The 17,215-nt window shown below is 51.2% G+C and overlaps 1 protein-coding gene across 1 annotated transcript in view; it reads right to left on the reverse strand.

Annotated features, from left to right (window-relative positions):
• Nucleotides 1–891: 891 nt before the first annotated feature.
• The window catches only part of LOC145337141 (polyunsaturated fatty acid lipoxygenase ALOX15B-like), an 85,696-nt gene continuing 69,372 nt past the window's right edge, over nt 892–17,215 (reverse strand). The window contains exons 11-14 of the mRNA XM_080181926.1: nt 12,650–12,771; nt 9,750–9,850; nt 4,772–4,942; nt 892–1,432 (exon numbers count right to left, since the gene is read on the reverse strand). Of these exons, the coding sequence (XP_080038052.1) occupies nt 1,253–1,432; nt 4,772–4,942; nt 9,750–9,850; nt 12,650–12,771 (574 nt within the window). The 3' untranslated portion in view covers nt 892–1,252. The remainder of the gene's footprint in view (nt 1,433–4,771; nt 4,943–9,749; nt 9,851–12,649; nt 12,772–17,215) is intronic.

The following is a 17,215-nucleotide window of genomic DNA, read 5'->3' on the forward strand; positions in this document are numbered from 1 at the left end:
AGAACAATGTTGGTCAATGTGAGGTCATCCATTTTGGTAGGAATAACAGCAAAATGGACTGTTATTTAAATGGTAAAAAATTGCAGCATGCTGCTGTGCAGAGGGATCTGGGTGTCCTTGTGCAAGAATCACAAGGAGTTGGTTTGCAGGTACAGCAGGGAATGAAGAAGCAAATGGAATTTTATCCTTCATTGCTAGAGGGATGGAGTTTAAAAACAGTGAGGTTATGTTACAGCTGTATAAGGTGCTGGTGAGGCCACACCTGGAGTACTGTGTACAGTTTTGATCTCCTTACTTGAGAAAGGATATACTGGCACTGGAGGGGGTGCAGAGGAGATTCACTAGGTTGATTCTGGAGTTGAGAGGGTTGGCTTATGAGGAGAGACTGAGCAGGCTGGGGCTATACTCATTGGAATTCAGAAGAGTGGGGGAAGATCTTATAGAAACATATAAGATTATGAAGGGAATGGATAAGATAGAAGCAGGGAAGTTGTTTCCACTGGCGGGTGAAACTAGGACTAGGGGGCATGGCCTCAAAATAAGGGGGAGCAGATTTAGGACTGAGTTGAGGAGGAACTTCTTCACACAAAGGGTTGTGAATCTGTGGAATTTCCTGCCCAGTTGAGGCTCCCTCATTGAATGTTTTTAAGACGAGGATAGATAGATTTTTGAACAGTAAAGGAATTAAGGGTTATGGTGAGCGGGCGGGTAAGTGGAGCTGAGTCCATGAAAAGACCAGCCATGATCTTATTGAATGGGGGAGCAGGCTCGAGGGGCCGAATGGCCCACTCCTGCTCCTAGTTCTGATGTTCTTATGCTTCCAGACCTGCTGAGATTTTCCAGCATTTTCTCTTTTGGTTTTGGATTCAGCATCCACAGTAATTTGCTTTTACCCAGGGTCCTACTCTTTCCCTGGTTATCCTCTTCCCATTGATATACTTTTGGAATATTTTGGGATTTTCCCTACTTGTACCAGCCAGAGCTTTCTCATTTCCCCTGAGTGCTTCCTAAAGCTGCACCCTGTCCTTTCTACACCTCTCAAATCTCTGATTTACTCCCCTTGTACCACGGATGACAATAGTTAAGTCAGCAGCAACAGAAATTAAAAATGGAAAGATATTTGATTATGGAATGGATTTAGGAAAATGTTAACAGCGTTTAATTGAGCGTTTTGGAATAATTTGTATTGCAGAATTCTAATCTGCCACAGCGCCTAAAGCAACCACCGTCAGCAGTGATACATGTTTCTGTTTTATATTGCAACGCTGTTTTCGATTCGATCTGGTAGCAGATATTCATACTTCAGTTCCAGGTTCTCATTCCTCTTCTCAATCTCAAGGGTAACTTGCTGCAGATCTTTCTGGAAGGCCTCGATACAGGCCTGCGGCTCTGCCTCAGTGAAACGTTCTTCAACGTAAATTCCAAGTTTCGCCTGCAGGAAGAGAGAGGGAGAGAGCTTTGCTTGTGGTGAGGCACAGGATCAGAAACAGTCCCGACTGCAACACAACACCATATAAACAACATTGCACTTCCAATCTCAGAGGTGGACGCAGAATCTTTCATTGAATCATAGAACCTTACAGTGCAGAAAGAGGCCATTCGGCCCATTGAGCCTGCACCGACCACAATCCCAACCAGGCCCTACCCCCACAGCCCTACATATTTACCCTACTAATTCCCCTGATACTAGGGTGAATTTAGCACGGCCAAACAACCTAATCCGCACATCTTTGGACTGTGGGAGGAAACCAGAGCACCCGGAGGAAACCCACACAGACGCGAGGAGAATGTGCAAACTCCACACAGACAGTGACCCGAGCTGGGAATTGAACCCGGGTCCCTGTTGCTGTGAGGCAGCAGTGCTAACCCACTGTGTCACCGTGCCGCTGGGATTGAACCCGGGTCCCTGGCGCTGTGAGACAGCAGCGCTAACCCACTGTGTCACCGTGCCGCTGGGACTGAACCCGGGTCCCTGTGAGGCAGCAGCGCTAACCCACTGTGTCACCGTGCCGCTGGGATTGAACCCGGGTCCCTGTGAGACAGCAGCGCTAACCCACTGTGTCACCGTGCCGCTGGGATTGAACCCGGGTCCCTGTGAGGCAGCAGCGCTAACCCACTGTGTCACCGTGCCGCTGGGATTGAACCCGGGTCCCTGTGAGACAGCAGCGCTAACCCACTGTGTCACCGTGCCGCTGGGATTGAACCCGGGTCCCTGTGAGGCAGCAGCACTAACCCACTGTGTCACCGTGCCGCTGGGATTGAACCCGGGTCCCTGTGAGGCAGCAGCACTAACCCACTGTGTCACCGTGCCGCTGGGATTGAACCCGGGTCCCTGTGAGACAGCAGCGCTAACCCACTGTGTCACCGTGCTGCTGGGATTGAACCCGGGTCCCTGTGAGGCAGCAGCGCTAACCCACTGTGTCACCGTGCTGCTGGGATTGAACCCAGGTCCCTGGCGCTGTGAGGCAGCAGCGCTAACCCACTGTGTCACCGTGCCGCTGGGATTGAACCCGGGTCCCTGGCGCTGTGAGACAGCAGTGCTAACCCAGTATGCCAGCTTGCCACCCACATCTCACTCTAATCTTTCATTGGTTTGATTAGTAAGTTTGTGGATGACACAAAGGTTGGTGGATTTGCAGACGGCGGTGAGGACCAATAGAGGATACAACAGGATATAGATCGGTTGGAGACTTGGGCGGAGAGATGGCAGATGGAGTTTAATCCGGATAAATGTGAGGTAATGCATTTTGGAAGGTCTAATACAGATAGGAAATATACAGTAAATGGCAGAACCCTTAAGAATATTGATAGGCAGAAGGATCTGGGTGTACAGGTACACAGGTCACTGAAAGTGGCAATGCAGGTGGAGAAGGTAGTCAAGAGGGCACACGGCATGCTTGTCTTCATTGGCCGGGGCACTGAGTTTAAAAATTGGCAAGTCATGTTGCAGCTTTATAGAACCTTAGTGAGGCTGCACTTGGAATATGGTGTTCAATTCTGGTCTCCACACTACCAGAAGGATGTGGAGGCTTTGGAGAGGGTACAGAAAAGATTTACCAGGATGTTGCCTGGTATGGAGGGCATTAGCTATGAGGAGAGGTTGGAGAAACTTGGTTTGTTCTCACTGGAGCGACGGAGGTTGAGGGGAGACCTGATAGAAATCTACAAGATTATGAGAGGCACGGACAGAGTGGATAGTCAGAAGCTTTTCCCCAGGGTGGAAGAGTCAATTACTAGGGGGCACAGGTTTAAGGTGTGAGGGGTAAGGTTTAAAGGAGACGTACGAGGCAGATTTTTTACACAGAGGGGGGTGGGTGCCTGGAACTCGTTGCCGGGGGGAGGGAGTGGAAGCGGATACAATAGTGAGTTTTAAGGGGTGTCTGGACAAATCCATGAATAGGATGGGAATAGAGGGATATGGTCCTCGGAAGGGTAGGGGGTTTTAGTTCAGTCGGGGGCAGCATGGTCAGTGCAGGCTTGGAGGGGCCGAATGGCCTGTTCCCGTGCTGGAATTTTCTTTGTTCTCTCTGATGAACAGATCCTAGAACAGCTGCTGGGTTCACTTTGCAGCACAGACTGTCCCAAAATCATAAAATCCTGCCCCAGGTCAGAGGAACTGTCCATGGGCCACCCACTCGTGGAGGATGTGGAGAGAGTACAGACAAGGTTTACCAGGGGGTGTTGCCCTGGTTTGGAGGCTATGAGGAGAGAGTGAATAAACCGGGATTGTTCTCCCTGGAAAGACGGGGGGTGAGGGGGGTGAGGGGTGCCCTGATAGAAGTGAATAAAATTATGAGGGGTGTGGATAGGGTGAACAGTTGGAAGCTTTTTCCCAGGGACAGAAATGACAAACACAAGGGGCACAAGTTCCAGGTAACAGGGGAAGGTTCAGTGGAGATTGGGGGGAGGGGGGGTGGAGTTTTTTACACAGAGGGCGGTGGGGGTCTGGAACTCGCTGCCAAGTGAGGTGGTTGAGGCAGACACATTAGCAACATTTAAGACTTATCTGGACAGACACAGGGACAGACGGGGAATAGAGGGATACAGGCGGCTGGTCTGGATAGGACAGTGTGATTGGGACAGTATTGGAGGGCCGAAGGGCCTGTTCCTTCACTGTCCTTTGTTCTATTCTGATTCCTATGGTGGGGGGAACGGAAAATTCTGGGCTATGGGTAACAGCTTCTTTCGTTTTTCATTCATTCCTGGGACATGGGCGCCTCTGGCTGGGTCCAGCGTTTATTGCCCATCCCTAGCTGCCCTTGGGGGACAGGTGTGAGTCACCCACATTGCTGTGGCTCTGGAGTCACATGTAGGCCAGACCGGGGTAAGGACGGCAGATTTCCTTCCCTAAAGGGAACCAGATGGGTTTTTCCGACAATGGGTCATCAGGAGATTCTTAATTCCAGATATTTTTTATTGAATTCAAATTCCACCGTCTGCCGTGGGTGGGATTCGAACCCAGGTCCCCAGAAACGTTACTCTGGGTCTCTGGATTACTAGCCCAGTGACAATACCACTGTGCCACTGCCTTCCTGACAGCAGGACCTTCTGGTCCCATTGAAGACATCCCCCCTCCCCTCAGCCCCATAACATGCTGTAAATATCAGCGGCACTGGAAGATCCCAGCAGCAGCCAATGGGGGGTCACCCCCCTCTTACAGCTGGAAATCACGTCACGGGAGGAAATCTACTCCAACAATAATCCATGTTTGATAAAGGGCAGTTGCTTCTTTTCTGTCTGAAATGGGGGGGGGGTTGCTGCTGCTACTTACTGTAGAGGGTGGTGTCTTACTGAGCAGGTAGATGGTGGCGATGACTGTCGCTGTTTCCAGTGTCCCAGGCAGTGTGCACATAATATCCGATTTAACCGTCTTGCCCTTCTCACTGGGTGCTGGTTTCTGCATTGTCGAGGGGTTATTTGGCATCCAGGAGCCCCAGTCATACTGGCAAAGTAACCAAGCAGGAGAAACAGCAATTACAGATCATCACTCAGTCAATCTGATAACAGACCCATAGAATCAAAAACTCCCTACAGTGAAGAAGGAGGCCATTCGCCCCATCAGGTCCACAGGGACTGTCTGACAGACTATCTTATCCAGGCCCAACACCCAAACTACCCCTGTAACTCATACATTTGCCCCACAAATCCCCCTAAGCTGCACATTTGGGTGGCACAGTGACACAGTGGGTTAGCACTGCTGCCTCACAGAGCCAGGGACCCGGGTTCAATCCCAGCGGCACGGTGACACAGTGGGTTAGCGCTGCTGCCTCACAGGGACCTGGGTTCAATCCCAGCGGCACGGTGACACAGTGGGTTAGCGCTGCTGCCTCACAGCGCCAGGGACCCGGGTTCAATCCCAGCGGCACGGTGACACAGTGGGTTAGCGCTGCTGCCTCACAGGGACCCGGGTTCAATCCCAGCGGCACGGTGACACAGTGGGTTAGCGCTGCTGCCTCACAGGGACCCGGGTTCAATCCCAGCGGCACGGTGACACAGTGGGTTAGCGCTGCTGCCTCACAGGGACCCGGGTTCAATCCCAGCGGCACGGTGACACAGTGGGTTAGCGCTGCTGCCTCACAGGGACCCGGGTTCAATCCCAGCAGCACGGTGACACAGTGGGTTAGCGCTGCTGCCTCACAGGGACCCGGGTTCAATCCCAGTGGCACGGTGACATAGTGGGTTAGCGCTGCTGTCTCACAGGGACCCGGGTTCAATCCCAGCGGCACGGTGACACAGTGGGTTAGTGCTGCTGCCTCACAGGGACCCGGGTTCAATCCCAGCGGCACGGTGACACAGTGGGTTAGCGCTGCTGCCTCACAGCGCCAGGGACCCGGGTTCAATCCCAGCGGCACGGTGACACAGTGGGTTAGCGCTGCTGCCTCACAGCGCCAGGGACCCGGGTTCGATTCCCAGCGGCACAGTGACACAGTGGGTTAGCGCTGCTGCCTCACAGCGCCAGGGACCCGGGTTCAATCCCAGCGGCACAGTGACACAGTGGGTTAGTGCTGCTGCCTCACAGGGACCCGGGTTCAATCCCAGCAGCATGGTGACACAGTGGGTTAGCACTGCTGCCTCACAGCGCCAGGGACCCGGGTTCGATTCCCAGCGGCACGGTGACACAGTGGGTTAGCGCTGCTGCCTCACAGGGACCCGGGTTCAATCCCAGCGGCACGGTGACACAGTGGGTTAGTGCTGCTGCCTCACAGGGACCCGGGTTCAATCCCAGCGGCACGGTGACACAGTGGGTTAACACTGCTGTCTCACAGCGCCAGGGACCCGGGTTCAATCCCAGCGGCACGGTGACACAGTGGGTTAGCGCTGCTGCCTCACAGGGACCCGGGTTCAATCCCAGCAGCACGGTGACACAGTGGGTTAGCACTGCTGTCTCACAGGGACCCGGGTTCAATCCCAGCGGCACGGTGACACAGTGGGTTAGTGCTGCTGCCTCACAGGGACCCGGGTTCAATCCCAGCGGCACGGTGACACAGTGGGTTAGCGCTGCTGTCTCACAGGGACCCGGGTTCAATCCCAGCGGCACGGTGACACAGTGGGTTAGCGCTGCTGCCTCACAGGGACCCGGGTTCAATCCCAGCGGCACGGTGACACAGTGGGTTAGCGCTGCTGTCTCACAGGGACCCGGGTTCAATCCCAGCGGCACGGTGACACAGTGGGTTAGCGCTGCTGCCTCACAGGGACCCGGGTTCAATCCCAGCGGCACGGTGACACACTGGGTTAGTGCTGCTGCCTCACAGTGCCAGGGACCCGGGTTCAATCCCAGCGGCACGGTGACACAGTGGGTTAGCGCTGCTGTCTCACAGCGCCAGGGACCCGGGTTCAATCCCAGCGGCACGGTGACATAGTGGGTTAGCGCTGCTGTCTCACAGGGACCCGGGTTCAATCCCAGCGGCACGGTGACACAGTGGGTTAGCGCTGCTGTCTCACAGGGACCCGGGTTCAATCCCAGCGGCATGGTGACACAGTGGGTTAGCGCTGCTGTCTCACAGGGACCCGGGTTCAATCCCAGCGGCACGGTGACACAGTGGGTTAGTGCTGCTGCCTCACAGGGACCCGGGTTCAATCCCAGCGGCACGGTGACACAGTGGGTTAGCGCTGCTGCCTCACAGCGCCAGGGACCCGGGTTCAATCCCAGCGGCACAGTGACACAGTGGGTTAGCGCTGCTGCCTCACAGGGACCCGGGTTCAATCCCAGCGGCACGGTGACACAGTGGGTTAGCACTGCTGCCTCACAGGGACCCGGGTTCAATCCCAGCGGCACGGTGACACAGTGGGTTAGCGCTGCTGCCTCACAGGGACCCGGGTTCAATCCCAGCGGCACGGTGACACAGTGGGTTAGCGCTGCTGTCTCACAGGGACCCGGGTTCAATCCCAGCGGCACGGTGACACAGTGGGTTAGTGCTGCTGCCTCACAGCGCCAGGGACCCGGGTTCAATCCCAGCGGCACGGTGACACAGTGGGTTAGCGCTGCTGTCTCACAGCGCCAGGGACCCGGGTTCAATCCCAGCGGCACGGTGACACAGTGGGTTAGCGCTGCTGCCTCACAGGGACCCGGGTTCAATCCCAGCGGCACGGTGACACAGTGGGTTAGCGCTGCTGCCTCACAGGGACCCGGGTTCAATCCCAGCGGCACGGTGACACAGTGGGTTAGCGCTGCTGCCTCACAGGGACCCGGGTTCAATCCCAGCGGCACGGTGACACAGTGGGTTAGCGCTGCTGCCTCACAGGGACCCGGGTTCAATCCCAGCGGCACAGTGACACAGTGGGTTAGCGCTGCTGCCTCACAGGGACCCGGGTTCAATCCCAGCGGCACAGTGACACAGTGGGTTAGCGCTGCTGCCTCACAGGGACCCGGGTTCAATCCCAGAGGCACGGTGACACAGTGGGTTAGCGCTGCTGTCTCACAGGGACCCGGGTTCAATCCCAGCGGCACGGTGACACAGTGGGTTAGCGCTGCTGCCTCACAGGGACCCGGGTTCAATCCCAGCGGCACGGTGACACAGTGGGTTAGTGCTGCTGCCTCACAGCGCCAGGGACCCGGGTTCAATCCCAGCGGCACGGTGACACAGTGGGTTAGCGCTGCTGTCTCACAGCGCCAGGGACCCGGGTTCAATCCCAGCGGCACGGTGACACAGTGGGTTAGCGCTGCTGCCTCACAGGGACCCGGGTTCAATCCCAGCGGCACGGTGACACAGTGGGTTAGCGCTGCTGCCTCACAGGGACCCGGGTTCAATCCCAGCGGCACGGTGACACAGTGGGTTAGCGCTGCTGCCTCACAGGGACCCGGGTTCAATCCCAGCGGCACGGTGACACAGTGGGTTAGCGCTGCTGCCTCACAGGGACCCGGGTTCAATCCCAGCGGCACGGTGACACAGTGGGTTAGCGCTGCTGCCTCACAGGGACCCGGGTTCAATCCCAGCGGCACAGTGACACAGTGGGTTAGCGCTGCTGCCTCACAGGGACCCGGGTTCAATCCCAGAGGCACGGTGACACAGTGGGTTAGCGCTGCTGTCTCACAGGGACCCGGGTTCAATCCCAGCGGCACGGTGACACAGTGGGTTAGCGCTGCTGCCTCACAGGGACCCGGGTTCAATCCCAGCGGCACGGTGACACAGTGGGTTAGTGCTGCTGCCTCACAGCGCCAGGGACCCGGGTTCAATCCCAGCGGCACGGTGACACAGTGGGTTAGCGCTGCTGCCTCACAGGGACCCGGGTTCAATCCCAGCGGCACGGTGACACAGTGGGTTAGCGCTGCTGCCTCACAGCGCCAGGGACCCGGGTTCAATCCCAGCGGCACGGTGACACAGTGGGTTAGCGCTGCTGCCTCACAGGGACCCGGGTTCAATCCCAGCGGCACGGTGACACAGTGGGTTAGCGCTGCTGCCTCACAGGGACCCGGGTTCAATCCCAGCGGCACGGTGACACAGTGGGTTAGCGCTGCTGCCTCACAGGGACCCGGGTTCAATCCCAGCGGCACGGTGACACAGTGGGTTAGCGCTGCTGCCTCACAGCGCCAGGGACCCGGGTTCAATCCCAGCGGCACGGTGACACAGTGACTTCATGAAGTCACGTGTTGGTCTGATCAGCTAGGGCTGGCAGATTTCCATCTCTAAAGAGACTTGAATGAACCAAATGGGTTTGTGATAATATTTTTGTGGTCGCCTTTCAAGCTTAATTTCCAGATTCTTCCGGAATCCAGATTTCACTGTCTGCTAGGGAGGGATTCAAGTCAAATCCTCATTGCTGGTAAGAATGCCATTGTGCCTCCACTACAGTCCGCAGTTCAGCTCTGTCTGTTTCGAATGTCAAGTTACTGTAGCCCACGAAACCCAATCCATCACACAAACCAGCCTCCCGTCCATTGACTCTGTCTACACTTCCCGCTGCCTCGGGAAAAGCAGCCAGTATAATTAAGGACCCCACACACCCCGGACATTCTCTCTTCCACCTTCTTCCATCGGGTAAAAGATACAAAAGTCTGAGGTCACGTACCGACCGACTCAAGAACAGCTTCTTCCCTGCTCCTGTCAGACTTTTGAATGGACCTACCTCACATTAAGTTGATCTTTCTCTGCACCCTCGCTATGACTGTAACACTGCATTCTGCACCCCCTCCTTTCCTTCTCTATGAATGGTCTGTATAGCGCACAAGAAACAATACTTTTCACTGTATCCCAGTTGATGTGACAATAATAAATTAAATGAAAGTTATTTTGGTTGAATGGGAGGGTTACCTGTCCACTATTCACGGCCGCATGCCTGGCTGAACAGGTGAACATGATCATAGTCAGAAATTTGATGAGTTCTGCTCTGGTGTGGAAGGTTGTTGGAAAACCTGGAGAGAGAATATTTACCATGTATCAGGAAGTTCCCTGACAGGGATGTGTCATTCACAATTATAACTTGTTCTTTTTTACTTCTAGGAACGCAGGCTCCATCACAAATCACATCAGCTCCTAAAGAATTAACCATCCAGCGAGAAGGAGCACTTTAAACGATAGATTCACAAGTTTATTAACTATTATAAAGGTAACAAGTCAGAAAGGTGAAAGAATATAAAGTGTCAATGACCAGCCATGATGTGGAGATGTTGGTGTTGGACTGGGGTGGGCACAGTAAGAACTCTCACAACACCCGGTTAAAGTTTTCGGAACACTGCTCCCCACTCACCCAATGAAGGGGCAGTGCTCCGAAAGCTCGTGCTTCCTGATAAACCTGTTAGACTTTAACCCTGGTGTTGTGAGATTTTTTAATTAACAGCGATCGGGAGTTAGAATAGCTGCTCCTTTAACGGCCTCTTTAAGTTTGGGAGTCTAACGAAGTAATGGAAACACAGAAATTAGAAGCAGGAGGAGGCTGTTCGGCCCTTCCAGCCTGCTGCCCCATTCACTTTGATCATGGCTGATCATCAAATTCAATATCCTGATCCCCTCCCTTTCCCCCCCATATCCCTCAATCGTTTAACCCCCAAGAGCAAAATCTAATTTCTTCCTGAAATCACAATGTTTTGTCCTCAGCTACTTTCTGTGGGAGTGAATTCCACACATTCCCCACCCTCTGGGTGAAGAAATTTCTCCTCACCTCAGTTCTAAATCCTCAAACTCTGACCCCCCTAGTTCTGGACTCCCCCCACCATGGGGAACATTCTTTCTGAATCTACCCTGTCTAACCCTGTGTGAATTTTATAAGTTTCTATCAGATCCCCTCTCACTCTTCTAAACTCCAGTGAATATAATCCTAACCCACTCAGTCTCTCCTCATATGACAGACCTGCCATCCCAGGAATCAGCCTGGTAAACCTTCACTGTGCTCCCTCTATAGCAAGGACATCCTTCCTCAGATAAGGAGTCCAAAACTGTACACAATATTCCAGGTGAGGCCTCACCAACGCCCTGTACAATTGCAGTAAAACATCCCTATCCCTATACTCCAATCCTCTCACTCTGAAGGCTAACATACCATTTCCCTTCTTTACTGCCTGCTGTATCTGTGCGCTTACTTTCAGCGACTGATGCACGAGGACTCCAAGGTCTCACTGAGTATCCGCCTCTCTCAATTTACACCCATTCCAGTAATTATCCTGGCTCACCAATTGGCAGGAACGTTTGGTTTGTGACCGCTGCAATGTATGACCTCCAGACGGTCATATTTGGGCTGGTGCTCACACGTGGTCTCGAAGAGGCGCTACTAAGCGGTGGAATCCCATCGGAGCGCATTCCTGCCCGGAAAGGATTCCACATTCCCCAGACCCACTCCCCCGGGGATGGACCCCACCGTCTGAGCTGCCTGATGGAAATACTCTCCCTGCTCTTTGCCGTGGCACGGAGGGGTTATGCTGTACGGACTGAGCTGCACACCTTCCTGTGCCGTGCCCTCACCCAATGCTCAGACAAAGGTTCATAAGATACAGGAGCAAATTAGACCATTCGGTCCATCAAGCCTGCCCCTTGATCCTGTCTGATATGCTCCTCATCCCTGTTTTCTCCCTGTAACCCTTCACCCCCCCATTTCCCAATTAAAAATCTGTCTAACTCCCCCTTAAATTTACTCACTGCCCCGTCCTGAACTGTTCAATCTCTCTTCATACACCAAACCCCTGAATCAATCTAGTGAACTCTCCTCTGAACTGCCTCCAATGTCACACATCTTTCTCCAAATTTGGCGACCAGAACTATGCATGGACATGGCGTGTCTTGTCGCTGTCCAGCGGCGGATGTCCCCAGTGGAGACCCCTCTCCGGAGGGGTCCTTCCCCTTAACACCAGGGACCTGGGGTGGAGGGTAGCGCCACAGCGGTTCCACACAACCGAAACTTGTACCCAAAGCCAAGAAACCGGCCCTTTCTGTGGTCTTGAGGAGTTCGGAATCATGCCTACATTAAATGTTTTAGGCTGCACGTTTTAAAAAGGTTTTTAAAATTTCTTAATCATGTTCTGTTTACACCTCGGCCTCACACTCCTGATCTAGGGGCACGGGGTGTGTGTGTGTGTGTGTGTGTGTGTGTGTGTGTGTGTGTGTGTGTGTGTGTGTGTGTGTGTGTGTGTGTGTGTGTGTGTGGGGGGGGAGAGGGGAAGGAGATGGACCTTCTCATGGACCTGCACCTGGGGTCTGGCCAGACTCACCATAAACAGGTGCAAGCAGCAGGCAACTGGGGTGGTGGGAGGGGGCTAGGAGGAGAGGGAGATAGAGGGGGTGGTGTGGGGATCGTCCGACCTGACTGCCTGCCCCTCTACGTAGCTACATTCGAGACTGGCTGTCTGACAGTGTGATTGGGATAGTATTGGAGGGCCAAAGGGTTTGTTCCTGCACTGTACTGTTCTTTGTTCTCACAGTCTATATTATCCAGTCTCTTTAGAGTCCTCCAGAACAACAATCATACCATCTTCTGTCGTTAGAAAGTATTCTGGTTATTGTTTTCTTGGAGGAATCACTTTATGTCATGTTGTTTCTTCAATAACTTCACTAATTTGAATTTGAGGTTTTGTTATTGGACAGTTGGGTGTTTTGTTCTCTGAGTCACACCTGGCCAGCCTTGACCAAGCTAAAACCCAACTGCACACTTAACCAGTTCAGTTAATTACCCCAAAGAGAGAGAGCAGATTGTGAGGGATCAGGAATCATGTTCAAAGTCAGACCTGATGATTGTCTTGCCAAGAATCCTTCGGTAAAAATTTCTGTGGCCCACTCTTGAATTTCAGAGTCACCCAGAACTGTGGCATCATCCTTGTAGTAGATTTTAACAATGTTTTCCACAAACCTTCCACAGAGAGAAAAAATATCTGTTAGTTCATGGAAACCTTTTCCAGCAATCCTGATATTGTTCAAAAACCACCTATATTGATAACCACCTATAGATTACCACCTACAGAGTGTCACCTATACATTACCAGCTATACGTTACCACCTATAGATTACCACCTACAGAGTGTCACCTATACATTACCAGCTATACGTTACCACCTATAGATTACCACCTACAGAGTGTCACCTATACATTACCAGCTATACGTTACCACCTATAGATTACCACCCACAGAGTGTCACCTATACATTACCAGCTATACGTTACCACCTATAGATTACCACCCACAGAGTGTCACCTATACATTACCAGCTATGCGTTACCACCTATAGATTACCACCCACAGAGTGTCACCTATACATTACCAGCTATGCGTTACCACCTATAGATTACCACCCACAGAGTGTCACCTATACATTACCAGCTATGCGTTACCACCTATAGATTACCACCCACAGAGTGTCACCTATACATTACCAGCTATGCGTTACCACCTATAGATTACCACCCACAGAGTGTCACCTATACATTACCAGCTATGCGTTACCACCTACAGATTACCACCCACAGAGTGTCACCTATACATTACCAGCTATGCGTTACCACCTATAGATTACCACCCACAGAGTGTCACCTATACATTACCAGCTATACGTTACCACCTATAGATTACCACCCACAGAGTGTCACCTATACATTACCAGCTATACGTTACCACCTATAGATTACCACCTACAGAGTGTCACCTATACATTACCAGCTATACGTTACCACCTATAGATTACCACCCACAGAGTGTCACCTATACATTACCAGCTATACGTTACCACCTATAGATTACCACCCACAGAGTGTCACCTATACATTACCAGCTATACGTTACCACCTATAGATTACCACCCACAGAGTGTCACCTATACATTACCAGCTATACGTTACCACCTATAGATTACCACCCACAGAGTGTCACCTATACATTACCAGCTATACGTTACCACCTATAGATTACCACCCACAGAGTGTCACCTATACATTACCAGCTACACGTTACCACCTATAGATTACCACCCACAGAGTGTCACCTATACATTACCAGCTACACGTTACCACCTATAGATTACCACCCACAGAGTGTCACCTATACATTACCAGCTATACATTACCACCTATAGATTACCACCTACAGAGTGTCACCTATACATTACCAGCTATACATTACCACCTATAGATTACCACCTACAGAGTGTCACCTATACATTACCAGCTATACGTTACCACCTATAGATTACCACCCACAGACTGTCACCTATACATTACCAGCTATACATTACCACCTGGACATTACCACCTACAGACTGTCACCTATACATTACCAGCTATACATTACCACCTATAGATTACCACCTATAGATTACCACCTACAGAGTGTCACCTTTACATTACCAGCTATACATTACCACCTATACATTACCACCTACAGAGTGTCACCTTTACATTACCACCTATAGATTACCAACTACAGAATGTCACCTATACATTACCACCTATAGATTACCAACTACAGAATGTCACCTATACATTACCACCTGTACATTACCACCTACAGAGTGTCACCTTTACATTACCACCTGTACATTACCACCTACAGAGTGTCATCTATACATTACCACCTATACATTACCACCTATACATTACCACCTACAGAGTGTCACCTATACATTACCACCTATACATTACCACCTACAGAGTGTCACCTTTACATTACCACCTATAGATTACCAACTACAGAATGTCACCTATACATTACCACCTATAGCCAGAGGGTGGTTGTAGAGGGTTGTTTTTCAAACCGAAGGCCTGTGACCAGCGGTGTGCCTCAGGGATCAGTGCTGGGCCCACTGTTATTTGTCATTTATATTAATGATTTGGATGAGAATATAGGGGGCATGGTTAGTAAGTTTGCAGATGACACCAAAATTGGTGGCATAGTGAACAGTGAAGAAAGTTATCTCCAATTGCAATGGGATCTTGATCAATTGGGCCAGTGGGCTGACGAATGGCAGATGGAGTTTAATTTAGATAAATGTGAGGTGATGCATTTTGGTCGATTGAACCAGGGCAGGACTTACTCAGTTAATGGTAGGGCGTTGGGGAGAGTTACAGAACAAAGAGATCTGGGGATACAGGTTCATAGCTCCTTGAAAGTGGAGTTACAGGTGGACAGAGTGGTGAAGAAGGCATTCGGCATGCTTGGTTTCATCGGTCAGAACATTGAATACAGGAGTTGGGACGTCTTGTTGAAGTTGTACAAGACATTGGTAAGGCCACACTTGGAATACTGTGCACAGTTCTGGTCACCCTATTATAGAAAGGATATTATTAAACTAGAAAGAGTGCAGAAAAGATTTACTAGGATGTTACTGGGACTTGATGGATTGAGTTATAAGGTGAAATTGTACAAGACATTGGTAAGGCCACACTTGGAATACTGTGTACAGTTCTGGTCACCCTATTATAGAAAGGATATTATTAAACTAGAAAGAGTGCAGAAAAGATTTACTAGGATGTTACTGGGACTTGATGGATTGAGTTATAAGGTGAAATTGTACAAGACATTGGTAAGGCCACACTTGGAATACTGTGTACAGTTCTGGTCACCCTATTATAGAAAGGATATTATTCAACTAGAAAGAGTGCAGAAAAGATTTACTAGGATGTTACCATAAGAACATAAGAAATTGGAGCAGGAGTCGGCCATCTAGCCCTTCGAGCCTGCCCCGCCATTCAATAAGATCATGGCTGATCTGAAGTGGATCGGTTCCATTTTCCCGCTTTCTCCCCATAACCCTTAATTCCCCTGTCTATCAAAAACCTATCTACCCGTGATTTAAATATATTTTGTGAGGTAGCCTCCACCACTTCAACGGGCAGAGAATGCCAGAGATTCACCACCCACTGAGTGAAGAAGTTCCTCCTCAACTCTGTTCTAATGTGCGCCCCCCCCTTATCTTGAGGCTGTGCCCTCTAGTCCTGCTATCCTTTCTAAGCGGGAAGAATCTCTCTACCTCTACCCTATCCATCCCGTTCATTATCTTATACATCTCTATAAGATCCCCCCTCATCCTTCTAAACTCCAATGAGTACAGACCCAGTACTGGGTCTTGATGGATTGAGTTATAAGGAGAGGCTGGATAGACTGAGACTTTATTCTCTGGAACATAGGAGCTTGAGGGGTGATCTTATAGAGGTCTAAAAAATAATGAGGGATACAGATCAGCTAGATAGTCAATATCTTTTCCCAAAGGTAGGGGAGTCTAAAACTAGAGAGCATAGGTTTAAGGTGAGAGGGGAGAGATACAAAAGGGTCCAGAGGGGCAATTTTTTCACACAGAGGGTGATGCGTGTCTAGAACAAACTGCCAGAGGCAGTAGTCGAGGCAGGTACAATTTTGTCTTTTGAAAAGCGTTTAGACAGTTAAGATGGGTATAGAGGGATATGGGCCAAATGTGGGCAATTGGGATTAGCTTAGGGGTTTTAAAAAAAAGGGTGGCGTGGAGAAGTTGGGCCGAAGGGCCTGTTTCTATGCTGTAAACCTCTCTGACTTACAGAGTGTCACCTACACATTACCACCTCCAGATAGTCACCCATAGATTGGCACCTACAGATGACCACTTACAGAGTGTCGCTTTAAAATATTTTAGCCTCCCTCCCTGTGTGTGCCTGCAGCAATGAAGAGAATGGAAGATCCGGGAGATGGATCTCCGAATGACAGCTGCCCAGCGGGGGGAATGACCAATTTCAACATCCTGACTAATAGGAACAAGAGTCGGAGTTTTAACTCAATGAGACTGCAGTGTGTAAGGCAGCGAGATTTTAGCAGCAGCAACTCCAGGAGAGGAACCAGAATAAAACCTCAATAAGGAAAAGACCAGAGAGAGAGGGACAGACACAGAGAGACAGGGACAGAGACGGACAGAGAGAGAGACAGGGACAGAGAGAGAGACAGGGACAGAGAGAGACAGGGACAGAGAGAGACAGGGACAGAGAGAGAGACAGGGACAGAGACAGACAGAGAGAGACAGGGACAGAGAGAGAGACAGGGACAGAGACGGACAGAGAGAGACAGGGACAGAGAGAGAGACAGGGACAGAGAGAGACAGGGACAGAGACGGACAGAGAGAGACAGGGACAGAGACAGACAGAGACAGACAGAGAGAGAGACAGGGACAGAGAGAGAGACAGGGACAGAGACGGACAGAGAGAGACAGGGACAGAGAGAGAGACAGGGACAGAGACAGACAGAGAGAGACAGGGACAGAGACAGACAGAGAGAGAGACAGGGACAGAGACAGACAGAGAGAGACAGGGACAGAGACAGACAGAGAGAGAGACAGGGACA

The sequence above is a fragment of the Carcharhinus amblyrhynchos genome, unplaced genomic scaffold (genome assembly GCF_965287045.1).
Source record: "Carcharhinus amblyrhynchos unplaced genomic scaffold, sCarAmb.v2.hapA scaffold_43, whole genome shotgun sequence".
Taxonomy (NCBI): Eukaryota; Metazoa; Chordata; class Chondrichthyes; order Carcharhiniformes; family Carcharhinidae; genus Carcharhinus; species Carcharhinus amblyrhynchos.